General features: G+C 37.5%; 1 protein-coding gene and 1 long non-coding RNA gene across 2 annotated transcripts in view; both read right to left on the bottom strand.

The window, feature by feature from the left end:
• Nucleotides 1-5,139, bottom strand: part of LOC112415193 (uncharacterized) — a 60,512-nt gene extending 55,373 nt beyond the window's left edge. The window contains exon 1 of the long non-coding RNA XR_003006293.1: nt 5,003-5,139. This is a non-coding gene — a long non-coding RNA (uncharacterized LOC112415193). The remainder of the gene's footprint in view (nt 1-5,002) is intronic.
• Nucleotides 5,140-12,766: 7,627 nt separating this feature from the next.
• UBLCP1 (ubiquitin like domain containing CTD phosphatase 1) overlaps nt 12,767-27,948 on the bottom strand; it is a 21,098-nt gene continuing 5,916 nt past the window's right edge. The window contains exons 6-11 of the mRNA XM_024768052.1: nt 27,060-27,158; nt 24,723-24,760; nt 24,063-24,161; nt 21,115-21,231; nt 15,637-15,764; nt 12,767-13,870 (exon numbers count right to left, since the gene is read on the bottom strand). Coding sequence (XP_024623820.1) covers nt 13,843-13,870; nt 15,637-15,764; nt 21,115-21,231; nt 24,063-24,161; nt 24,723-24,760; nt 27,060-27,158 — 509 coding nt within the window. The 3' untranslated portion in view covers nt 12,767-13,842. The remainder of the gene's footprint in view (nt 13,871-15,636; nt 15,765-21,114; nt 21,232-24,062; nt 24,162-24,722; nt 24,761-27,059; nt 27,159-27,948) is intronic.

Below are 27,948 nucleotides of genomic sequence, written 5' to 3'. Positions count from 1 at the left end.
TAGTAGCTCCGTGGCCTGTGGGATCTTCCCGGACCAGGGCTCGAACCCATGTTCCCTGCATTGGCAGGCGGATTCTTAACCACTGCGCTACCAGGGAAGCCCCAATTTTGTAAATTTTGAAACTGAAACCGAGCAGGACCCTGTGGGACCCTCTCAGGTACATATCCTTTGTGTGTCCTCCATTTCTCGTTTGTAGGAAATAGGCTTCATTCAGCCTCCTAGACTTTCCCTTAGTTCCAAAGAGCAGATTCAAACAGTTGCTAATCGGGAAAGTGAGGGAATGCAGAAACAAAGGAGGAGCAATCAAGAAACAGTAGTGCAGCTATTAAAGCAGGGTCCTGGTTCCTCCTCAAGGGATATACATAACAGTATCTTTGAACTCTTCTGCAGTAACTAAGGCCTCCACCCAGGTGCAAGATGGTAACTATACATGCTGAGACTCCAGACTGGTTGAAACCAGAAAGCTGATGATTGACAATCCTGTAACACCCCCTATTACCTCACCACCAACCAATCAGAAAGCAGTTACACACCCTCCAGCCCTCACCCCAAATTTTGCCTATAAAATCTTCTCCCTGAAAACCACTGGGGAATTCAGATTTTTTGAGTGTGAGCCACTGGTTCTCCTTGCTTGGCCATGCAATAAACCTTTTGTAACAGGGAAGAGCAAATTCTGACTCCGTGTTGGTTCTGTTTCTTTTACTTTAACCTTTGCTTTTCATTGCTTTTGTTATTATAATCACTGTCTATAGCCATAAGCATACATAATGGCCTGCCACAAGGAACCCTGTCCCTCTGCCTGACTGTTAAACTAAAAGGCCTTTGTTCAGCTCACAGAGAGACATTCTGACCCTGCCCACGTGCGAATGGCTGCAGAAAAGAAGAAATTAATACATCCCCTCCCCAATGAGGGCCAAGTGAGGAGATATTTTGCAAGATAAATGGTCTTTTTACTTTACTTCCTCACCTCCTCCCCCTCTCTGTTCTATAAAAGAAACGGGCATCCAGACCCCAGTAAGATGGTTTTTTGGGTACACTAGTCCATCTTCTCGGTCTGCTGGCTTTCTGAATAAAGTCGCTATTCCTTGCCTCAACACCTCGTCTCCCAATTTATTGGTCTGTCGTGTGGTGACCAGAGTGAACTTGGACTCAGTAACACTTTCTCTGCCCCAAACTGTGGCATTTCAGTTTGTCTGGCCTCACTGCGTATCAGGCACACAAACTAGTGTTCGGTAATAAAACTTCATTGGGTAAGAGAAATACTGAGTACTGACCCCCCAAAAGCTAATATATACCAATAAGGAAATTGTGAGTTTACATTCAGCCCTAGATCTACAAAAAGGAAAACATTTCACTTTTAAATAATGAAAAAGTTATTCAAATACATAGAAACAAACTCTCGTATTAGGCTTCACTTTTCTAACTCTATAAACTGAAGCTACTACAATTTAAATATCAAGTTTTTTTTAACAGCTATAATGAGTACAATTTACACACTATGTAACTGACCACTTAAAGCATACAATTCAATGGCTTTTAGTATATTCACAGAGTTATGCATCTATCACCATAATCAATTTTAGAATATTTCCAATACTCCAAAAAGAAACCCAGCACCGCTTAGCCATCATCCCCAATCCCAACATTTCTCTCCTCCCCTGGCAGCCCTAGGCTACTACTAATCTACGTTCTGCCTCTGTGGGTTTGCTTATTCCATTTCATATAAATGGAATTATATGATAAGCAGTTTTTGTGACTTCCTTCTTTTCCTTAGCATAATGTCTTCAAGGTTCAAACGTGTTATAGCATGTATCAGTATGGATTCTTTTTATTGCATGGCATTGATATGCCACATTATATTTATCTATGTTATCAGCTGATGGACATTTGGGTTGTTTCCACTTTTTGGCTATTTATGAGTAATGCTGCTATGAATATTCATGTACCTAATTTTAAACTTAAGTAATTCTTGCTTTAGGGCTTAGATGCATCCAAGGAAAGTGAGTATTAAACAATATTTGCTTTATCAGTGATTGCCACTCATAAATCATCTTTTCCCAAGGAAAATAATCCCTAACAGCCTGATTTAAAGGCATCAAGAAAGTCCCTCCGAAAACTGTTTCATCCTTTAACAGATTCAAACACACACATATTTATTGCATGGCTACCGAATGCAACATACCGTTTATGATGGATTGATAAATTTGAAATATTAAACATTTTTTTTCCCTGTATTTCTTTGCACTTCTTGCTCTTCTCCCTCATTCAGGCATTCATTGCCTTGGGGAATGGATACCTCAGAGAAGAGCAGAGAACAAAGTAATTGGCTTTGGGCTTTTGAATCTCAAAAGCTATGCAACAAATTTGGGAACATAGGTGATGAATTAGATCAAAGCTTCCTCCCAAGAAGATTAGGTTCTTTGGAATTGAGAAAGAGGGAGCGTATGAGGAAAAATGAGCCCAGGAGGGGAACATGGAGAATTATCCATGAAGGTTCATGAGATCAGAGAGCAAAGTGAAGGCATGCCTCACTTCTTAGGTAGTGCCCACTAGAGGTACCATGATCTCAGAGAAGAAATGTCCATGTGGTGTGCCTAGGCAGAGAGAATCTAGACAGCCTCCCAGAGGCTCAGCTTCCTCTTCTGTGAAGGGAGAAGGCTGAAATTATGAAGTCTGCTGAGAGTGGCTCTGGGATACCACAGGGTTTTAGCTTCACAGAGTGATTCAAGGCTGAGGAAACGCAGGAATTCTGTGCATTCAGCAGAAATACGGAGCATAACAAGGAACATCCCTGGACCTGACTTGGAACAAGGGTTGAGGTGGCAATGACCCATGTGGACCAGTGACCAAAGTCCAGAGTAGATTTCAGAGACTTTAGCAGATACCAGTGTGGCTAAGTGACAACCAAAGACCAGACCCCTCCCCATCTTAATCCCATGCCCCAGGAATGTTGTCAAAATCCTCACTCCCTGGATCACAAGATTTTATCCCTTTTCTGGAGATGGCCTATCTGTTTTCTCTGGCCGCTCCAAATTTTGCTACCTTCATGTCCTTGCATCTGACCTCACCTTGAGAGGGAAAGGGAGGGAGAAGGGTGCAACCATTAAAAGAATGACAGAGCTATTGAGAAAAACAGGATACAGCAAAAACTGGTTAGAACCAACTAGGCCCAAGATGGCAGAAGATGTGACTTCCAGTAGCTTTTGAGCCTCATTATATGCTCATTGTAATACATTAGCATGCTAAATAACACACCCACCAGAGTCATGACAGTTCTGAGGCTGACCATAAAAGGCAAAAAAGTGGGCAGTGACCCAATTATTTGAGGGAAGGGGTGGAAATCCCCACCCCTTCCCTCAAATAATTAGGATATTCCTCCCTCTCGTTAGCATATGAAATTACCCAGCTCATAAAAACTAACAACCCCATATCCCAGGGCTGCTCTCGCCTTCTGAGACAGACCACATTCTGCCTATGGAATGTGTATCTCTCTAAATAAACTTGCTTCCACTTTGCTTTGGCTTGCTCTTGAATTCTTCCCTGGGCAAAGCCAAGGACCCTCACATGGCACCCATTCTAGGGACTCACCCAAGACCAGGGACATGACCGTTCTCTTGCTCCCCTTGTCCTGCAACATACTCACCCTCCTCCCTACTATATTAGGTCCTCCTATAACACACACCCCATACTTGGAATTATTTTTTAATGCCTGTAATCTTTAGTTGACTATAAGGACCATGAGGGAAGGTAGCATATCTGTCTTATTTACTCAGCACTTAGCACAATGTCTGATATGATACATAACAAGCTGTCAATTAATGGTTGAATAACTTTTTCCTACAGGAACACACAAATGTACAGAATATACATAGAAGGCTGTTGATTGCAGCACTGTTGGTAACAATATAGATTCAAACTAAATGTCCATCAATAGGGAAGGAATGAAGTAAATTAGAGTAATTAGAGTTCCTCTGTAATATGGAATAATTTGCCTAAGCAAAAATAATCAGAAAGAAAAAAAAAACCTTAAAATTTATTTCAAAGTCAAGTTAGATATTATTCCTGAATTTTGTACTGCCTTAGATAATCAATGCCATCACCATCCTCCCTATATCACATAGACAACTGACTTGACGCTCTCCTTTGAAAAACACAAGTTCAAAACTTGAAATTCTGTATACTCTCATGAGTTCTTACAAGGGTCCCCATGATTTAGGAAGACTGTAAGCATTTATCAGGATAGCCATTGGTTATCACCAATGATTGTCACCATCATCATCACTGACATTTACTGAATGCTTACTATGTGTCAGGCACCCATGCAAACACTTGCTATATGTTATCTCATTTTGAATCCACATAACCACCCTTATTTTTATACCACTTTACAGATTAGGCTCAGGGACTGTGGCAGAGAGACCATAAAATAACTCAATGATTCTACCTCCTGGTGTTCACACATTTGTGTAATCTCCTCCCCTGAGTGTGGGAGGGACCTGTCACTTGGCTCTAACAGAACATGGCAAATGTGGTGGGGTGTCACTGCCGTGATTACCTCATGTCACATAAGACAAGTCTGTTTTAGCAGGCTGCACTCAGAGACTCTCCCTGCAGGTTTGATGAGGTAAGCAGCCATATGGGAGAAGCTCATGTGGCAAAGAATTTCAGAAAGCCTCTAGAACCTGAGGGCAGTTGACAAGCACCAAAAAGTGGGGGACTTCAGTCATATATTCAGTCATACAGCCTCAAGGAAATGAATTCTGACAACAACCTGAATGAATTTGGAAGCAGACTCTTCCCCAGTACAGCTTCCAAATAAAATCCAGCCTGGCAGATACCTTGTAGCAGCTTCGTGAGACCCTGAACAGAGAGGATCCAACTAAGCCACGCTCAGACTCCTAACATCATGAGGGACTAAACGTGTGTGGTTTTAAGCCACTAAGTTTGCGGTAATTTGTTATGCAGCAATAGGAAATAAATACAGAGAGGTTAAGTTTCTTACCTTAGACCCCACATAAGTTGTGGGACTGGATATCCTACTTGGGTCTGTCGACTCCCATGTTCGTCAGGGCCAAGCCCTGCCCTGCTCCATCTACATGGTGCTTTCAAGATTGTTTCAGATCCAGGAATGGGGATCGTGCAGAAACTAACACACCATTGTAAAGCAATTATACTCCAATAAAGATGTTAAAAAAAAAAGTTGTATCACCTTTGGACATCATCTAGAAGTCATTCTTCTTCACCATTTGAATAAAGGTCACCTTTGTCTTCCATGAGAAAATAAAAATATAATATTTAAAATAAATAAATAAATAAAATAGATAACCAACACGGGGAAAAAAAAAAGATTGTTTCAGATCCAAGCTTGCACTCCAAAACATGACTCAGCTGAGTTCCTCTAATCACTCAGACCAAAGGACCTTCCCTGTCTTGGATCACCTAGCAGACCTCACTACCTTCTCATGCAGGCTACAGCTGCGTGATGGAGCAATGATAATACGGGCCCATCTTGGCCCGTTTGATAAGTGTCAGTGATTAGTGGCCCTGGAAGGACTTCCTAGAGACATGGGCTCCCATGCACATTCCCTTGGTCCCACAGTGGGGCTGGATGTGGGGATGCTTAGTTAGTTACTCAGTGAACTGGACGGCAGCAGGCATACTGTAGCACTTGGCTTTTGATGATTTGCTGCTCAGTGGCATTAGTATGATACCTATCAGTGTCCTCCTAATCAGAACAATCACCTAGTCTTGAGCTCCCAGAATTCCCTAAGAATATCAATTTATGAGAAAGGATTAAGGCATTTAGATATGGTACTGTGCACTTCTATTATTGTCTGGTGAAAGCATTTGTAAACTACATGAATCAGGTTACTACTACACTAAACAATGTACCTAAGAAACAAATGAAACTCTCTCTCGTATATCATGAGCCATAAAACTATAGCAGTTCAACATCACATCAGTAACTAGAACTTACAAATTTCTTCTTTACACTAAGCTTTTATGAAAATATTTTCCTTATTTCAATGTATCCTCCTATAAAGGTAGATGGAAAAAATCAATATGCAGGGATGCAAAAAGAAAAGGGAAATAATACATATCTTGTATTGTCATGAGTCTTGTTACAGTTGGAAGCATTTAAAGAAGCAAATGTTTAAAATAATGACATTATGTAAGTGCATAGTTTATAGCTTGTTTACATTCATTAGTTTAACTCACATTTGTCATATATCCACCAAGTTCAGAGGCCTACTATGTACTTGGAAAGAATTCAAAAGAAAAAGAAATATGGTCTCTGCTTCCAGAGGCTTTCTAACTATATGGATCTGAAAATAACCACATGGGCTAATTCAAGCACAGAGAGCCACAGAGGCATATCTTGCCATTCTTTTACATGTATTTCACCAGTACACATGAACATAGAGAAAAGCTTGGAAGTACATCACAATGTTAATCGTGGCTATCTTTAGGTGGTGAGATTTTATGTAATCTTTAAAAATTACATTTATTTCCTAAATAAAATAGCCCTTAAAAATAAACATAATCATGCATAGCTATTAAAGATCTTTTAAACCACTAGGTCTAGGGAATTCCCTGGTGGTCCAGTGGTTAGGACTCAGCGCTTTCACTGCCGTGGTTCAATCCCTGGTCTGGGAACTAAGATCCGACAAGCCTCGAGGCCAAAAAAAAAAAAAAACATTAACCACTAGGTCTAACGTTAACTAAACAAATCCTCCAAAACAATGATGCATATCCATTCCTCTCTGAGCAAAGAACCATTTAGGGGAAAAGAAAGAATATTAACAGTCTCATATTCTTTTTTAAAAAAAATATGTCTTGGGAATTCCCTGGAGGTCCAGTGGTTAGGACTTCGCACTCTCACTGCCAAGGGGAAAAATAACAAAAAAACAAAACCAAAAAAGTAGACCAAAAAAAATGTCTTTTAAAGTTGAGTGATACATACAATAGTGCTTAAGTGTTCCTTCATTAATCCCCTCAGTAGAGGGTAATAAATTCAGGCTTATTTTTTGTTTTTGCTTTGACTAAAACGTCAAAAACTTTATAGAAGTGCATGTTCTGAAAGATGATTGTAACGCAGCACCTTTGAATCAGTTTGCAGGAGATGAGCCCCCAGAAGGCTGGAGGAAGGGGTTCAAGGGGTTGGGAGTTAAGGAAATATCTGGCAGAAGTCAGCCACAGATTTAGGGCAAACACTGTAACCCCATTAGATACTGGGAAGAAGTGGCAGTATATTGAGCACGAAAGCAAAATACTCTGTAAATGATTTTCTTGGCTGCCTGTGTATTAAATGGCTAGAAGGAGATGTTCTCACTGCGACTCCCCAGAGAAACAGAAGGGGCGGGCCCTCTGCTCTATCTTCCTGAGCACTCTCCTGACACTGTCAAAGGCCACTCACACTCATGCTGGACACTCCATCCTGGGTCCAGTTCTGGACAGCACAGAGGGCTTTTTCACTGTGGGTGGCGGGTGAAGTGAGAAAGGCTCTTTATATGTTGACTTTGATATGTGAGTTCTCTATTCTTCAAATGAAATCTCTTAGCAAGTGGTGAAGCCCAAAGGGCTGAGTTTGCTATACACCTAATTTTGAATCCACATAAACACCCTGTGAAATAGGTTATTTTTATACCAACTTTACAGATTAGGCTCAGGGACTGTGGCAGAGAGACCATAAAATAACTCAATGATTCTACCTCCTGGTGTTCACACATTTGTGTAATCTCCTCCCCTGAGTGTGGGAGGGACCTGTCACTTGACTCTGACAGAACATGGCAAACGTGGTGGGGTGTCACTGCCGTGATTACCTCATGTCACATAAGACAAGTCTGTTTTAGCAGGCTGCACTCAGAGACTCTCCCTGCAAGTGTGGTAAGATAAGCAGCCTCATCAAACCTGCGAGGAGACACAGTCCATGCACTGCTGCATGCTCCACAGGGCGGGGGGGATCACGGCTAACATCATCTTCATCACTGGAGACCTGGTTCCTGCCATAGGGCTCAGCACAAAACAGGGGCTCAACAGGTAGTTGGGAAGTGAGGCAATGAAGGAGTGAAAAAATGCCAACTTTTCTTCAGTCACTTTGAAAATCTCTCACCTGGGTTAACATCGGTAGCCTCCTGATCTTGTCCTTTATACTTTCACTCCTCTATAATCCATTCTCCACACAAGAGCCAGGATGATCTTTTAAACAATAAATCAGGTTCTAAAATTAGATCATGGTGACTGTTGCACAACTCCGTAAATGTTAGAAACCACTGAACTGCACATTGAATTCAAATGGGTGAATCTTAAGAGTACGTAAATCATATCTCAATTAGATTGTTTAAAAATTGTCATTCCCTTAAAACCTTTCACTTGTTCCCATTTCACTTAGTCACTCAGAATTCACCAGGTTACTTACAATGACCTACAGAATCCTACCTATCCCATGGGCTCTGCCTCCCTCTCCATTCTCAGCTCTCATCACCGCTTGCCTCCCACTAGTCCCTGAATCTGCCCATCTTGTTCCTGCCTTAAGGTCTCGCACTTGCTCTTAGCTTTGTCCGATACTCTTCATCATATTCTGAGCGATGCCTCTTACCGTTCAGGTTGTCCCATGTTAGCCCACGCTATTGTCAATCACCACTCTACAACTCCACCACCCCACACACTTTCTATCATATTACTACTTATAGCACTTCTCACTCTTTGAAAAAAAATTTTTTAATTGTTTTCCTTACTGGAATATACACTCTTTGAGAGTAGAGAATCTTGTTGCTTACCTCTGAAGAACATGCCTGAAACACACAGTAGGTACTAACAAATACAAGTTAAATGTTGATTGCCTGGTTCCTGCATAGACAGTTTATTCTGCCAAGGCTGTCGGGGAAAAAACTAGTATCTACCTTAGTGTATCTTTCTAAGAAAAAAAGATGTTTTAAAAAATGCATTGCTTTGGAATGATTTGTTATTTTTTACATGGCATGGCAAAATTAGCAAGTTTCTAATTTCAGTGAACAGATTAAAATAATGTTAATATTCCACTATACAAGACATATTATAACACTGTGAAATTTTCAAACATATACACCCCTATGGGGCGGGGGGGTGGCAGCAGATCTTCCATCCAGACCATTATTAAGTGGCATTTGCAGACTTAAAAGCATTTGGATATTTACAAAAACATCTAGATCATAAGAGTTTCCTCATTCTACTTTCCTTGATTGTTTAGAACTCTTAGAAAGCCAAGGTAATATTTGTAAAAAATATACTTAAGAAAAGTTTTCCTTTTAATACTACACTCCTGTTAATTATAATTTCAATGATATAGTTCAATCATAGCCACATGCTCTAAACTACTTTTAATAACATCTAATTCACACAAGACTTTGCTGCTTCAAAGTGCTTACTTAAACATTGTCTCATTTGACCTTTGCAACAGCCTATGAGTTATATCATTAGCACTTCTGTGAAGAAGGAAAAGTTCAACGAGTTAGAGACACTTGCCCAAGGTACCACCACTCATAAGGAGGGATTCTCCCCAAGTGTTTTTCTGACAAATCACTTGCCCTTTCCTCTTAAGGCCTCATCTCGGAAATCATCACTGTTCTCCTTACAAATTATACAACAAGAAGTGATAGCAATCTAAAGTACTCCAGGGAATTAAGAACTGGGAATAGTAAATAATGCAACTATGAACACTGGGGTGCACATATCTTTTCGAAGCAACCTAAGTGTCCATCGACAGATGAATGGATAAAGATGGAATATACAATGAATGATGAATGGATATACAATGCAATACTACTCAGTCATTAAAAAGAAGGAAATTTTGCCATTTGCAACGAAATGGATGGGCTTGGAGGGCATTATGCTAAGTGAAACAAGTCAGACAGAAAAAGACAAATAGTTTATGATATCACTTATATGTGTAATCTAAGAAATACAACCAACTAGTAAATATAACAACAAAAAAAGCAGACTCAGAGATACAGAGAACAAACTAGTGGTTACCAGTAGGGAGAGGGAAGGGGGGAGGGCAATATAAGGGTAGGGGAGTAAGAGTTACAAACAATTAGGTATAAAATAAGCTATAACGATATATTATACAACACAGGGAAGATAGCCAATATTTCATAACTATAAATGGGGTATAACCTTTAATAATTGTGAATCACTATATTGTATACCTGTAACTCATAAAATATTGTACAGCAACTCTACTTCAAATAAAAAAATCTCAAAGGCATTATAATGAAACATAAAAAAGAACTGTAAATAGAATTAAGTGATTGGCATTCAATCAAAAATTACTTCATTCTGATAATCTATATATTCCTGAAAAGTCATCAATTTGGCCTTTAACATCACAAATTATACACAATCTAATCTGTGTTTGTTGTGGCAATACTGACTTATGGAAATACCTTTGGTTTTGGTATTTTTAAAGACTGGTTTCCCATAGTTTTTATTGATACAAACTACAGGTTCAACTTTTAAAGCTTTTCAGAAGGAAATTAGTGTTTTAATAAGTAACACTGTTTATCAGGAAATATCCTTATACTAGCATTTAAGAAGTGCTTGCTTACATCCAGAGTTTTAAAAAATCATTAGCATGGGAGGTTTTTAAGATTTTACGTTCTACGTGGAACCTCGCTGACATTAAATGATTGACACCCTTTTCTAAACCTACAGGATGCCTGATACTGATTTCTGTTTCAATTGTTAAGATGCATTAGTTTCTCAGAGGTCTCTGATAAATCTATCCAACTAATCTTCAAGGATTTCTCCTTAAGCTCTATATACTTAGCATTCCCACACAGCCCCACACAGCTTTTCCAAGGCAATTCTAAAAACCAGTATATCGGGCTTCCCTGGTGGCACAATGGTTAAGAATCCACCTGCCAATGCAGGGGACATGGATTTGAGCCCTGGTCCAGGAAGACCCCACATGCCACGGAGCAACTAAGCCCGTGCACCACAACTACTGAACCTGTGTGCCGCAACTACTGGAGCCCGTGCGCCTAGAGCCCATGTTCCGCAACAAGAGAACCCACCGCAATGAGAAGCCCGCGCACCACAAGGAAGAGTAGCCCCCGCTCTCCGCAACTAGAGAAAGCCCGAGCGTAACAACGAAGACCCAACGCAGCCAAAAATAAAATTAAACCCAGCATATCCTTACATAAATATCTAAGCACTTAATCTCTAGAGACACCACTTGGGCTGCTATTCCAGCTAATAAGATTAATAATTTTGTTTTTTTAGTTTTATTTATTTGGGGCTGCATTGGGTCTTCGTTGCTGCACAGGGCTTTCTCTAGTTGCAGTGAGCGGGGGCTACTGTTTGTTGCGGTGCACGGGCTTCTAACTGCGGTGGCTTCTCTTGTTGCAGAGCACAGGCTCTAGGTGCATGGGCTTCAGTAGTTGTGGCACAGGGGCTCAGTAGCTGTGGTGCACGGGCTTATTTGCTCCGCGGCTTATTTGCTCCGTGGGATCTTCCCAGACCAAGGCTCGAACCCATGTCCCCTGCATTGGCAGGCAGATTCTTAACCACTGTGCCACCAAGGAAGCCCAGATTAATAAATTTTGATGTATCAATACTTCAGGGAAAACTAACAATCTGTTCCTTGAGAGAGTTCTGTTGATTGCTTGGGATGAGAAAAATGCTCAACCAGTTTATTCACTATTCACATATTTTATTACTATTCTTGGCAACTAACTGTCATTTAAAAACCAAGAAATACCCTATATAATTTGCATTTTCCCATGTGTTGTTGTTGTTTTGCATACCCTTCTTTACCAATCCCTATTCCCACACAGCTCCACCTCCTCCCAAAAGACAACCATTTTCCTTTCTATGAATGAAGATCATGTTGCAGTTCCTTACTGTAATGACCTGCTTATCTATTCTTTACCTTTAAAACTGAGTAAATCCTACAGCTATCATTAATCCAGTAACTTGATTTTCATAAAGGACCTGAGGGGCTACTAGGTCTCAAACTGCCTTCTAAATCAAAGATTTAATGATGTTCTGCAGTTTTTAGATTAAATATACTTTATTAGGCACTAATTGTTTGAAAGTCTGGAACATATATATCATAAAACTAATTTGCTATTTCACTAGAACATGCATCTGAATTAAGTCATCTCCTGGTTCTGCTGTGTATGCCACATACATAGAAATAGAGATAGATCTGTTCAATAAATTATGAGACACACAAGACACACTAAAATTCTCACACTCTATGAATGTATTAACCACACAAGGACATGTGATTTCAATAAGCTGACAATGTTCTCCCAGGACTGCTTAATTTAGCATACCTGCTAATAAACTTTGGTTTGGGCACCACCTAATGGCAGGAAATATTTTTTTTTTAGAACCTACTTTGCTTTGCTTCCTGAGGCTTGTTAATTTTTGCAGTTCAGTTTATACTGATTTAGAAAATGTTTGCTCTTTATCAACCTATATAAATACTTTTAAGTGTTCAGTTTTTTAAAAAGGATAAAGCCTTACCTTGGAATAATAAACTACTTTTCACACTGGGAAAATGTGCCAATGAAATGCTTTAAAAAATTCTATTCGATCCTTAAATATTTAAATTGAGCCTCATAATTAAGACGTTTTCATTGAATCATCTTAATTAGGGGTTCCCAAACTTTTAAAACCATACACATTTAATTTTTTTCAAGAGACGCCTGCCTGAACCTAGTGTTTGTTTCATGATTCAACAGAGGCAAAATATTTGGGATAATACAGAGCAGATAACTGATGTTTTAAGAAAAGGAATTTATTATTTACACCACTGAAATAGTCCCCCGTAAGAACAATACATACCATGTTTATTTGAAAGAACCAGATTCCTTTCAAATAGAAGAACTGTATAAAGCAATACTGTCAACACAAAACAGTGGTCACATTACATATCTGCAGGCAAAAGCATTGCAAATAAATTTCGTTAATCTTATGGCTAGATATTTTCACTGCAACACAGTGTTTGCACTTAGAGAAGACAGAGCTGGAACAGAACAAAAACTTTTTGTTCATGCTTTTTAGGACTGAACCAGTGATACGCCCCATTTTAAAATGTACTGCCTTTAACTGCTTTTAGGACAACGGTTTTAGGCAGGAGTGCTTCTACTTGGCCACCACAAAGAAACACACTCTTGTTCCTTAGTTTCATTCCTCAGTCTCATGTTTTCTACTTGTCCCACTATGACATATCTGTATCAGAGCAGACGTTTTCCAGTTTTACTCAAAGAACACTGACACACATACACACCAAACTGAGACAGCTCAGAATTTAGAGATGTAGGTAGTGGAGTAATAAGAGAAATTGTGTTTATGACAAAGGAATAAGAAAAACTCTCAGTGGTTTTAAGCATACTAAACTAGGTTCCTTACTAAAAACTTTTCTTTTTTTGGTTTTATAAACAGTAGTTTCAAGGTGGGTTTGGGCTTAGACAACAACACAGTGAGACAAACACACAAGACATACTTATTTCCAAAGTCACAAAATGACATTGTTAAGCATACATTTTTGTCCACTTTCTGTGTGTGTGTGTGGGAATAAAACTCAGTACTCTATGTTGGAGAAAATATTTTTCAAGAGTTACAGTATATTCATACAGGGGAAAAAAGGTGGGTTTTTTTGTGTGTTTTTTTGGCGTATTGCTATGATCTTCAAAAAATATAAAATTAAATTTACAAAAAACTGGAAGACCAAGTATAAGCAGTCTGATATTTGCTGCAGTGTCCAGCATTATCATAATGATCTTTAGCATAAAAGCAAAAAGAAGTTCATGGATCTCAAGTATCTTCAATAACTGCCAGTATAGCTTGTAACTACTGTCCTTGCTTCTTTGAGAGATACCTGCAAGAAATAAAATAAGATGTCTAAGCTGTATCACACTAAATTTAACTTAACAATCTAACTCTCCTCCCTAAAGGAAGTTGTTTATTTTAATAACAACACTTTTCAAGGTAAGTAATAACTGTTAATAATCGCTAACACGTGTTGTTTATGTGCCAAGCACTGTTCTAAGTACATGCATTAATTCATTTAGTCCTCACAACAGTTCTGAGTGTTCAGTGAGAACTTATTTCTATTTTACAGTCACAGAGAGGTTAAGCAGTTTGCCCAAGTTCATACAGCAAGAAAGTGGCAGAGTTCAGATTGAAAACAAGGCTCTGGAGGCTACACACTATCACTCCACACTGCCTTACTTCCAAATGTGAAAGCAATATATTAACTAGTATTATAATTTCCCCCCAAAACTCAAAGTCCATTTGAAGATCTTCTTGCATAAAGGTAGTGAGCCAAAGCTGCTAAAGAACTCTGATCAAGAGTGTAAACATGCAAAGATGTTAATTCACCAAGCAAATTTTTCTTCATATTATTTTATAGGAGTCTACCAACAAATTAAAATTTTTACATCTGTATTTCTCACATTTATGAATTACTATATACTCAGAGCTATGGGGGTGGGGAAAGAGTTCTTAAAATCAGGAGACCTGGACAAGTTTTGATGGTAAAACTTGCTCAAACTGTGGCATTTACTATCTCTATGACTTAGTTACACCATCTACAGGAAATGTGGATAAAAATGCCAGCCTTGGGCTTCCCTGGTGGTGCAGTGGTTGAGAGTCCGACTGCCAATGCAGGGGACACAGGCTCGTGCCCCGGTCCGGGAATATCCCACGTGCTGCGGAGCAGCTGGGCCCGTGAACCATGGCCACTGAGCCTGCACATCCGGAGCCTGTGCTCCGCAACAGGAGAGGCCACAACAGTGAGAGGCCTGCGTACCGCAAAAAAAAAAAAAAAAATCCCAGCCTTACCCTCCTAATAGGATTATGAGACTCTAATAAGAAGTATATAAATAAGTATTATGTAGGTATATAAGTACATAAGTATATGAGTGATCTGAAAAGTAAAAAGTGTAATTTGAAAAGCCAAAGTGTTATATTACATGAAGTTTCTTTTGTTGCTGTATTGGTGAAATCAGCTCTTCAAAGATTTACTTCCAAAAAAGTACTTGCAGTACATAATAATCCTGTTCACTTCTCCAGAGGTTTTTCCTGCCTCAAAATCTTGACGTTTACATGCAGTCCATATGTAGATTTGTACTTATGTTTGTGCTCAGAAAAAAAGACTAGAAGACTAGACACCAAGCTGGTAACAGTGGTTATCTTTCATAATCACAAGTAACTGTTTCCCTAAAGGAATAAATTTTCTAATTTTTCTGCTACACAGAGGTTACTTGTAATTTTTAACAGAAAACTTTTTAGTATATTTTATTTTATCCTGACATTATTTTACAGTATGAGAACAGATTCATAAAAGAGTGACCCATTTAATGTCACAAAATAATTAACAGGTAGCATCACAAACATGTACTAGTCTCTTAAATCCTCTCTACTAGAGAAGTATTAAAGATCTTAAGAGATGTGGGTTTATGAACAAGTTAGAGGTTAAGAGAAAGGGAAAAATACTTCCAGGGGAGATGTCACTGGATTAGAAAATAGCTTTAGAATTCACCCATTTTAAACAAAAAATAAGAGTTATGTGTATACCAGAGCTGCCAGACAATTTTTCATTCATTAATGTAAAGAAGAAATGAATAAGCAATTAGCACTTACCTTTCCCAATATTTGTGATTTAGGTCCAAAAAGTCATCTAATTTTGCTATTTCCTTGAGGTACTGGGTTAATTTTAAAAGTTCTTTGTCTTTATCTCGATTTAGGTGTGCTTTCATAAAAGGTCTTATCTATTAGAAAACAAACATTATCCAACACTTCACATTGTAGTAAGAAAACTAGTACAAATCTACACTATTCTATCACTTAAATTACAGTTAATGAGATTAAAATATCACCAAGGCTGTCAATACTAAGAATTACTTCTACATTATCTCACTGACAGTCATGGTATGTTTACAGGAGAAGTTCTTCCACTTAATTTACCTTCTGTTATCTTTTCAGTCTGAACCTCACAACACCAGCTGTCTTATAGCACTTGAACCTAATGTGGCTTCTCTACTTTGCAAAACTGCTTAGACTTTTCCCCCTTCTATCAATCCAGTTGCTTCTTACTAATTAAATAATCTCATTCACATCACTTCATTCATAAAAAGGTACCCAATACATGCTTGATCTACAGGGGAGTGAGATAAATTTTAACACTGATGATTTTCACATCAGTATTTTCTATGAAATTTTTATATAGCTAAAATATTACACATTTGTATAACCTACTTTCACTCACATTTTATAAGCATTTTTATCAGTAGAGTCTCCATTAAAATATTTTTAATTATATGAGTTTTCCCATAAAAACCAGCCATATTTTCTAAATTTTTAAGTTCAATGTATTTTATGATAAAAAGTATTCATTTCAAAAGCATAAAAGTCAGGATGGTGGACAGGGTTGAAGACTATAATTAGTAAGGGATTTTACATCTTGACTTGAATGGTAGTTACATATGTTCTCTGTAAAACAATTTGTTAAACTGCACATTTTATGCACTTTTCTTTATGTTACACTTCCAATAGATTTCTACTTTTTTAAAGACACCAGCTCATCTATATAGCACTCAAGACAGCATTTCAAAAACTTTTAACTAATTTTAGATGAAATAATGTATCTGGGATTTGCTTCAAAATATCAGAGAGGGAAGTAGGTAAGGTATAGAGCAAACATCCATGAATTAACAAGTTGTTTAAACAGGATAATGCATACATGGGGGTTAGTTTATACAATTCAATTTAGTTCTTTTTACGTTTGAACTTTTCCATTATAAAAAATATATATCTTTTAAAAATCACACATATGCCTGTAAGTACTGAATAAATCATTTTAGTAAAGCATTAATATATCCTTATTGTGACTGGGAGAAAATACAAACCGGTCACTTTTACATAGTGACATTTAAAAACAGATGACATTTAATCATTGTCACCTGTTGAGAACAATGAGCCCATAGGAGTCGTTACCATATCTATCAAGAGCAGAGGTTTTAAATATTTTTTTATTTACTTCTCTGTCATTGGAAAAACACATCACCAGCTTGAAACGGACAGAAGAAAATTTTCCCATACGTTCCAGGTTCTATTCACATCAGAACAGTTTAAGGCCAAGGACCTCCACAGCTGTTAGTCAGCTGAGCTCTGGCTGAAGGGCACCAATAAGAGCTGTCAGAGTCTGCACAGAAGCAAACTCTTGTAGGAGATCCTAATTCCAAACAGGCAGTGCGGGCAGTGCTGCTTCACAGCAGCAGCAGTGACTGCAGGAGATCAAGAAAACTCTCTGCAGGGACCTGCTTAAGCCCTACAGCTAGGTGTAAATAGGCATGATATCAAAATGTAGTGAAATGAGTTTCAGCATAATCCTGGGCAATATTGTAATGTTTTAAAGTACTCCCTCATTTAAAAAGATTGTAAAGGCAACATATTGACTTCTAAACTATTAATATACAATGTACCAAAGTGATTCCAAGTATAGAAGCAGGAAGGGATTAGACTGAAAGAGAAAGTACAGAGTCAGTGGCTGGTAAATAAGATTTTCAACCCAAGGCCCTGCTAAGTTACTTTTACTTTCTAAACATTTGGTCTTAAGCACTATTAAATAACAAAACTAAAATACCCCAAAGATTCTGGATCTAAAAGTTAAACTAGTTAAGTGGAAAAAATTCACCTAACTGACTTCAATTGTTTCAGTATAATCACTGTTCCATTCTTCAAGAATGATCTAAGTGATCAGTAGAAGGGCAGGCAACATATATTACCACCTCTGTCTCATATCAAAAAACATTTTTAGGAAATTAAGAATGTTTAGATTATCTGCATTCTCTTAAATCACCATTTCCTTAAATAGATAATAAAAGTGAAGTTCAGAGTAACTACTGATTAATCCATGACCAAAATTCAAGTTCCTTTAGTTCAGTACTATATTCATAATTGACAAAGCCTCCTATGTTATATATTTCAAACCTTATGATTAGCAAGCTTATATTAGAAGTTAACTACTTTAAAAATAAGCAGTCTTTAAGATCTCTGTGAAATCTCTGAGATTTCTACCAGAAACATTATGGAACTGTGATAACAAAACAGAATTTAGAATATTTCACAATTTCAAAACCACTTCTATGTCAATGTGGGCAGATCATTAATTACTACCTTCTTAAAAGAGGCTTTCAAAAGGAGACATGCGAGAGATTACCTGTAGAATGCTTAAAAATACCTCTCCTGAATTAGAATTTTTGGAGGCAGAAACTTACATATTTTTAGGAATTCCTTCAATGATTCTACTGAGTACTCTGCTAAAAAACAAACAAACAAACAACTTGCTCTAAAGTAACATGAAGAACTAGAAGTTTATATCATCATCTCTCTGCATCCAGAGATGAGGAGGGCCCAAATGTTGGCTGGGAAAATAATGTTTCTTCTAAAAACACACATGAAAGTAATAATTTTTTTTTTTAAGTTAAAGCTCTTCTCAAAAATCATTCCCTGTCTCACTTATATGTAGAATCTAAAAACAAAAACAAGAACAAAACACATACATAAAGCCAAGCTCATACATACAGAGAACAGAAAGAACATACTGGTGGTTGCCAGAGACAGGTGGATGGGAGAAATGGGTAAAGGGAGTCAAAAGGTACATACCTCCAGTTATAAAATAAATAAGTCATGGGGATGTAAGGTATAGCACAGCAACTATAGTTAACAATACCATATTGCATATTTGAAAATTGCTAAGAGAGCAGATCTTAAACGTTCTCATCAGAAGAAAAAATTCTGTAACTATGTATGGTGACAGATGTTAGTTAATTAGACTTACTGTGGTGATCATTTCACAATATAAACAAATATCAAATCACAAATTATGTTGTATACCTGAAACTAATATTATACCTCAGTTAAAAAAAATTTAATCATTCCTTAAATACCATGACTTTACCTCCTTTCCAGTACAGACACCATTAGTTTCATACAAAATTTGGCTTAGATCAATTGAATCTTTCCTCAAGACTGAAGAACATACTTTTGTACCTTATACCTCGTAAACTACACACAGGAAAAGCACTTCTCCTAAAGCCTCAAACAGAAATCATTTTTAAAGGACAGCATAATCACCAGTCTACCCCAAGTACTTTTCTTCCAAGTCAACAGCTTTTATATTTGTGGCAATTCACTACCTAGATTAATATTCAGTCCCTAAACTATCCTCATTGTACACCAAAGACGACATCAACAGTCTGCATGGAGAGCTTCAAAAATCTACCTTCGTCAAGTTTTTCTCTCTTGTCTTTTAAAGTTATCAAGAATTCAGCTGGTAGTGACTTCCCTGGTGGCAGAGTGGTTAAGAATCTGCCTGCCAATGCAGGCGACACAGGTTTGAGCCCTGGTCCGGGAAGATCCCACATGCCGCGTAGCAACTAGACCCGTGTGCCACAACTACTGAGCCTGTGCTCTTGAGCCTGCGAGCCACAACTACTGAGCCCACGTGCCACAACTACTGACGCCCATGCACCTAGAGCCCGTGCTCTGCAATGAGAAGCCACCTCAATAAGAAGCCCACGCACGGCAACAGAGAGTAGCCCCTGCTCACTGCAACTAGAGAAAGCCCGCGCTCAGCAACGAAGACCCAATGCAGCCAAAATAAATTAATTAATTAATTTTTAAAAAAACATTAAAAAAAAGAATTCAGCTGGTGGAAAAGTTCAGGACTGAGATTAAAAGTATCTTAGTATCAGGATTTACACTTCAAATGGAGACTCCATTTGCATTGTACCATAATATAGAGCTATTTTTTCCATTTTCATATTGTATTTACACATAGGCAACCACAGGTACCAGAAATTTTTTTTTTTTTTTTGGTACCAGAAATTTTAAGTTTCAAATTTCTCTCTTACCAATTTTATGCTGCTACCAGGGTTAAGTATCACTATGATGCCTATATAAGATTGCATGTGACTTAATGTTAAGATCAACACTGGCCTAGAAACCAAGTTACTTGGGTTCTAACTCAAATTCTATCATTAACCAGTTACAATCATGACCTTGGGCAAGTCATGAACTTTCTGATCCTCAGATTGTTTCTATAAAAGATGACTGAGGTTCCTTCTAGCTCCAGCATTTCATAGTTCTAAGCTCTCCACTTACACTATATGAATTTTCAAAAACCTTTTATTAGTTTCAGCTTAAAAAGGAAAATTAGGGCTTCCCTGGTGACGCAGTGGTTGAAGGTCCGCCTGCCGATGCAGGGGATGCGGGTTCGTGCCCCAGTCCGGGAAGATCCCACATGCCGCGGAGCAGCTGGGCCCGTGAGCCATGGCCGCTGGGCCTGCATGTCCGGAGCCTGTGCTCCGCAACGGGAGAGGCCACAACAGTGAGAGGCCCGCGTACGGCAAAAAAAAAAAAAGGAAAAATACCCTTATTGCCAGCTTTCCAGCTAACTAGAACATCAGAAATTCAAGATTTGTATCTCTAATAGAATGTCTGATGCTTTCACTTTTGATGCTAAAAGTCAATGTCAGTAAGCTCATGTTGCTCCACAGAGCTAACTGAAAATAAAACATCTGGATGGGGGCTTCCCTGGTGGTGCAGTGGTTAAGAATCTGCCTGCCAATATAGGGTACACGGGTTCGAGCCCTGGTCCGGGAAGATCCTGCATGCCACGGAGCAACAAAGCCCATGCGCCACAACTACTAAGCCTGTGCTCTAGAGCCCACGAGCCACAACTATGGAGCCCACATGCCACAACTACTGAAGCCTGTGCACCTAACTGGTGCTCCACAATGAGAAGCCCCCGCTTGCCACAACTAGAGAAAGCCCACACGCAGCAACAAACGCCCAACACAGCCAAAAATAAATAAATAAAATTAATTTATGTAAAAAAAAAAAATTAGAAAAACAAACCATCTGGATGACTTGGTTAACTAAGGAGATACCAAGCAAAAAGAGAGAATGCTCAATTTTATATGAATTTTTCTAAACACTTCAGCTTTTCTTGACAGGATAATACACTACTTCCAAAAATTTATGAAATTCAATAGTGCTAACGTTCTACTACATAATCCAGCATATGTGAGAATAGCAAGTAAAATTATGTCTTACCTTTAGTCCATTCTGTGGGTTCATTAGAAAATTTCTTCCTATGTCGTCAAACATGATGGTGTTTTTTTTGCTGTAAAACTCCGAAAACTTTCCCCATATAACACCAAGTGGCTTTACCTTAGAATAAAAGTTTAGATTAAACTCAAGTTTCATGAATAGTTCATCCTTTCTTAAAAGCAGAAATACTGCAAAATGCCCTGCACAACTATGCCAGAGCGTTCCTTTACCATGAGGCAGTGATGGCTGGCTGTGTGAACAGAACAGAATCAAGATGCAACACACTGTAAGGCACAACATATCTCTCAATGTCAACTTCTGAAAGGTCTGTTCGTGTCTGATGGAACTAAGCCCATTATAAGACTTCCTATAATTTTAATATGAAGATTCGGGATCAAAAAAAGTAGTTAATTTTTAAAAAATCTAGTATTTGTTTAGATGTCTGCTGAGCATTCACATGTCCCCTCAGGGCTTGAGGTTTCACATGGGGTCTGTTTTCAAAACTAGAAAACCTTAATGACAATGTACCTGGTTCTTTTAGTACAATATTTAAATATTTTGTAAAGGAAAAATGGACTTTCTCCTTAGTTCAGTGGTATAGGTGCACAATTTCTAGGGCATCTGATTATTTAACTTCAAAACACCGTAATTTGTAAATTCTTGCTTTTATTTCTGAATTCTTAAAATGAGCCTCCAAAAAGGTAATTTCTCAGTTATTCATATCTATTGATACTTGCATAAATTCTCTGCAAGATCACACAAGAAATAATAGTGATTGCTTGTAGGAAGGAAAGTTAAGTGGCTGGAGGGTCCAGGAGGGAGGAATACTTTCCACTATACACTTTATTTGTGAATCATGTGAATATATTTTACACACTCACAAAAATATTTTAAATACATTAACTTTTAGAAGAAGAAGTACATTTTGCTGAAGGCAGTAGTCTCATTGATGGTAATGTGAGATTATATGATGATGATAATAATTATATGAGATTAAATGGTAGGAAATAAATGGTGACAAGCGTTGTCATTAATTTTAAAATGTTTTTTCTCCTCTATAATTTCTTTTAATACGGAGAAAGCCTTTTTCTTAGTGTCCTCATTACTGCAAAAAATGTTATTCAAATATTTTAATTTCACTAAAATTTTATTTGCCGTATTTGTTTGCACTATTTGTTTACTACTGAAACAAACCCCCCAAATACTTGAAGCCAAATATACAGAAACTGACACAATAAACCAGATTCTTGGTTTTCTTAGCCAACATAAAGCCTCAAAAAATGTAAGAGCTTTATGACACCCAGGGTTAGAAATCCTACATCTTCTTAAATAGTGCTGTCATTTTGCAATTAGGTCAAGCACCATATGTTCTCCAAAACATGAGCTACCTTGTTTTCTATTAGAGAAGTAATATTGCTGACTGTAGAAAAAAATCTGAAAACACAAAAAAGCACAAAGGAAAATATTTAATTACCTATAATCCAGTTAGTACCAAAGAATGCAACTAGATATTCTGATATATTTCTCCAGTCTTTCTGATAAACAGCAGCAACCTCAAAGAGTTCACAGATCTTTTGTAAAGCTAAGGGAACCCCTGAACCAAACAAAGGTTAAAAACTACTTTCTAACATTTTGCAAATACTGCTAAAATACTTCTTTCACTTTAATAATGTATCATGAAAATTTTCTGAAGCACTAAATACTGCATCAAATAATTAGCTGCGGGGCTTCCCTGGTGGCGCAGTGGTTGAGAATCTGCCTGCCAATGCAGGGGACATGGGTTCGAGCCCTGGTCTGGGAAGATCCCACATGCTGTGGAGCAACTGGGCCTGTGAGCCACAACTACTGAGCCTGCGTGTCTGGAGCCTGTGCTCCGCAACAAGAGAGGCCATGACAGTGAGAGGCCGCGCACCGCAATGAAGAGTGGCCCCCGCTCGCCACAACTAGAGAAAGCCCTCGCACAGAAACAAAGACCCAACACAGCTAAAAATAAATAAATAAAATAATTAATTAATAATAATAATAATTAGCTGCATTCCATTAAATGGACGAACAAAAATGTGTACAGCCAACTCCCTACTGTTGTAGGGATTTGTTATTGAGGATTTCTTTTTATTCCTTTAATTTTTCATTATTATAAACACTCCTGTTTAACACTTCCCAAACTTCTTTTTACTGTTTAGACTTTGTACATGTACCACTTTAGTAGGTAATAAATTATACTTTTCCTTGATGTACGCAGTATTTCCTTTATTGAAAACTCCACACACACATAATTCTATTCATGACTTTTATGACTTTGACAATTTTAATACTGTCTTCCCTAAGCTTTCCTAGTTTGCTAAGTTCTCCCCAATTCCTATTAGTCTGTGTTTCCAAAAGGTACGGACCATGTCTCCCCATCTCTTTATTCCCAACAGTGCCCATTACAGGGCCTTGCAGATCGCAGAAGTTCATAATATGACTAGTTACTTGACACGTAAACAAAGTGAAGAACCTTAATCTTTTTAGCCCAACTCTTTCTTGATGGTTCTTATTGCTTTCTCTAGGGCTTCACATACATAACCCCAAAGTACATGCACCATGATATACCTGCTTTTATTTATCAGTTTCATAGAGGGCAGGGCAAGTGTGTCCTGGTCTGTTTCTAGTATCTTCCTTGACAACATTATTTTTTCACACCTACTCTGTCTTTAGCAACACTGCGCTGTTATCATCACGGGACAATTAACCATGACCTTTCTTGACAGTCCTTCCTCAAGATCCTTAACTTTGTCACTAAAATTCATATCTGTTAACCTGAAATACATCTTATGTCAAAACTCAACTGATACTTTATTATCCACTCAGATGTATTTCTAAACACTGTGTAGTTTATTCCATCAATATAAATATAAAAGTACACCAGAAAACAAGCAAGTCTTTAAATAAAAAGTAAAATGACTTCTTACATCTATTAATCCTCTCCTTGGAGTATGCACTGTTATCATAGCAGCACTGTCCAACATGAAGGTAATCTTGTAATTTGCATTTGTACTCACTCCCAGCTCCTATAAATATAAATATTCATGTGGTTAAAATATAATAATGTGGAAAATCCCAGGCTTTATGAAAAGTCCAGCTATAATTTCCCATAATGCCAACTTTCTACCCCCTGGCTACCACACCTTGCTCAACAACTAACAAGCATTTTAGTTTCACGAAGCAAAATCGATAAATGATAGTCCAAAGAACCCTAGTCTATTTAGCTCTAAAATGAGGGGCCCTTTTCAATGTACTACCAGAAACAGGTTACTTCCCAATTTAATATTTAGAAGAGCATCACTCCTTTAAATATCACACACCAGAGAAAAGAAGGAAAAGAAAGTATTAGCGTAAAATGGGAGAAAGAGGAGAGGAAGCTTTGCTGTACTTTTTCTTGAAAAAGACATAGGTAATCAATGCAAACCACCATTAAGCAGACTTTAAACACACCTCTAACTCCTGATACTGGCATTTGTTTTGCTACTAAATGCCCTCCAATGACAATGAAATTAATTCAATTCGGAATTTTCTAAAAAGACAAATGCAGTTTCAAAACGTTCTTAAATGGATTGTTTTCTAACACTTACTTTCATTTTAGCTTCAATCCACTTCATATTTGTTGCAGCTAAAACATGAGGAATGATAACACAATATGTATGAAAAGCTTGAATTTCATTTAAAAAATCTTTCTTCTGTATAAATTAGTTAAGTTTTCTAAGCAAGACTATAAGTTCAAATACATCACAAATTATCCCTAGCATATTTATGGTAAATTCCTTTTAACTGTTTATAAAAATAAACTTATTTTAGTGTGTCTTCAAGACAATAACATTTAAACAACTTTTATCTAAAAGGTAAGGTAACCAATGCTCAAAAGAACTCTGAACCTAGGAATTCATAAATCAAGACCTAACCACCCTTTTAAAAACAGCCCTAATACTGTTCTCTATCAGTTCTAAACTTGAATTTCGGGTGCCTGGATCTCCATTTTCTTCTGCGTTCCTACTGCCAGGCGACACACAGGTATATATATCAATATAAGCAGATTAATGTTATGTGTCAAAAGTTTATGTTGAAGACTGCTAGGCTGAAGACTGTCGAAAAATGCTAATGAAAATTAGCATTTTGCCAGGCTCAGCAAACTTAGTGCTCATTGAATCCAGCAGCTTTTAACAAGAAGTCTGAGGCAACTAAATTCACAAACCCTATCTATGTCACGTTCCTGCTCACTGTCACACACCAACCACTTCTGAGATCACTGATAAAAACTCAAACTTCAGTTTTATGTGCCCTACTCATCTCAAGTTATTGGACTAAACTATATAGGTATTACAAAGTAAAATGTTTAAAAATGGAAAAAGGAGTTCAATTATTTAAAGTGTATATATGAGTGTGTGTATATTATTTTAAGGGCAAAGAGGTAGCTGAGTCCTCAAAATAAAAATCTTTAGCACACATACAAGAACCAAAATTACCTTACATGCAAAACTGGTCAGTTGAACTAAAATTTTAGGGAGTGATGTATCTACAATGACAACAATCAGGCAACAGGGAAAAACAATTTTTTTAATTCAGTATACATTTTGGGACTATAATCCCCAGATGAAAAACAGAAAGATTTACAGCTAATAAAAAAGAGTTTCTAATTATTAAGAAACTATTACATGCCAGACATGTTACTAGTTGCTTTACCAATATTTTATTCTTACAACTACCCTGTAATGTAGATTTATTTATCTTCATTTCTCAGATGAGGAAGCTAAGGCTCAGAGCAATTAACTGACCTGCCTAGTGTCACAAAGTAAGGTCAGAGCCAGGATTAAAACCCTAGTCTATTTAGCTCCAAAATGAGGTGCCCTTCTCAACATACTACCATGAAATTTATTTTAAAAAAAAAATTTATTTTAAGCGTATGATTGTAAAATGTCCTCAAAGTCCCTAAGTCTACTCTAATAACATTTAGAGGATAAACTTTTTTCTCAAATGTCGTCTCAGATGTCAGAGTTGCTGAACAAAAACCTATTTCCCAGAAGGCTTTCTCCTCTGTATCTTAAAAACCAGAAAATTATGTATTTAACTATGTATTGAATTGTAATGGCTATGTACGCATAATAACACTAAACTATTGAGATACTCTGATAATAAAAGAAAATACAAAGGAAATTTACAAACTGCAGAACAACTATGTGGCCTCTCATCAAAAATCTAGTACGATTACCATCCTTAGGGATTTTATTTAATTCACAATTAGGATAGCTCTTTTCTGCTTATGACATTGCCAAGACGTAACTTTAAATGTCTGTGGGAAGGTGAGATGTAAATCAATACACTCCCCTTCCCTTTTCAGAAGGTCGTACCACAAAAAGATTGTCACCTGAACTAAACAGTGCGTTCAGTAATGTAGTAAATTTACTTTTTGGAGCAAACTCACTGTTACCGTAGACTTTTAAGTTCCTGGAATGGCAGACCACAAGCTGAGTAACACTGCTTTAGCCCATTTATTAATTTTCCTTGAGTAAATTCATATTGCCTTTATTTCTGAACTACATCACTGTAAAATTTTTTTAAATACATATCTTTCTCCAAGTGTTTTGAGACTAGAGTGATGAAGAAAGGAGAAAGCAACAATATACTAAAGCATCAAAGATTCTACAGCAAAGATCAGAAAGAAAAGATCCTAATCAAGGTGGGGTCTTGTGAAAATAAGGCCATTTTTTTTTCACACCATAATCTACTCTCTTCCTATATTTAATTATTTCAGTGGTATTTGGCAAATGCACATAAGTTTATATTGTGATGCAAGAAAGTCAAACATGCTTCATCAGAAATTTGCAAAATATAAAATTTAAGTCACATTTTATAAAGCAGAGTAATATAAGGAACAACTTATTTTCATGGAAATCTAAACAAGAAATATAGCTTACACCAAATAACAATGTCATAATCCTCATATGCAGATGTTAGGAATTCATGAAGATATGGCCTCATTAATTCTACCCCAGTCTCTGCACAAGACCTATGGTCTAAAAGAAAATCAGTTAGAGACGATGATTAGTTTATTATCATGGACAAGTACCTAATATCAATTAAACTTCTGAAATGTAATATAAACACTCAAATGCAAACTACTTCAGACTAACTTACATCAGCTGACAAAGGGATGTCTTCAAAACACACAATTCAATATTCTTGCAATCCAATTTTAATTGATCAATTCTGTTCAATTTGCAAAGACCAATATCCAGAATTCAGGCTTATATAATAAATAGTAAATTTTTTTCTCATCTAATCTCTAAAACGTAGATGTTATTTTAGGATATGAAAAACAAACTAGGGCCACATATACTCACATTTTAGCCGTTTACCTACCAAATATAATCATATTTCACCAAAATAACAGGTTTGATTAAGTTAATCAAATTTTTAAAAAATTTACGCTAACTTACGACATGTACTTAAAGTTAAGGATTAGAGGTAAATAAATCCATTCTAATATCAGGAGCTAACTAATCATTTCTGGCAATATTAGAGGATGAAAGAACAAATTTCTTTTTTTGTTGACATGAAATTTTAAATTCAAGAATCTGCCTTGGGGCTTCCCTGATGGCGCAGCGGTTGAGAGTCCGCCTGCTGATGCAGGGGACACGGGTTCGTGCCTTGGTCCGGGAAGATCCCACATGCCACGGAGCGGCTAGGCCCGAGCCATGGCCACCGAGCCTGCGCTCCACAATGGGAGAGGCCACAACAGTGAGAGGCCCGCGTACCGCAAAAAAAAAAAAAAAAAAAAACTTCCTTTAAAAAAAATAAAAAAAA

Source organism: Neophocaena asiaeorientalis, unplaced genomic scaffold (genome assembly GCF_003031525.2).
Source record: "Neophocaena asiaeorientalis asiaeorientalis breed wild unplaced genomic scaffold, Neophocaena_asiaeorientalis_V1.1 scaffold1091, whole genome shotgun sequence".
Lineage (NCBI taxonomy): Eukaryota > Metazoa > Chordata > Mammalia > Artiodactyla > Phocoenidae > Neophocaena > Neophocaena asiaeorientalis.
Note: the sequence above shows the minus strand (reverse complement) of the source record. Positions and strands in the feature narration are given on the sequence as shown.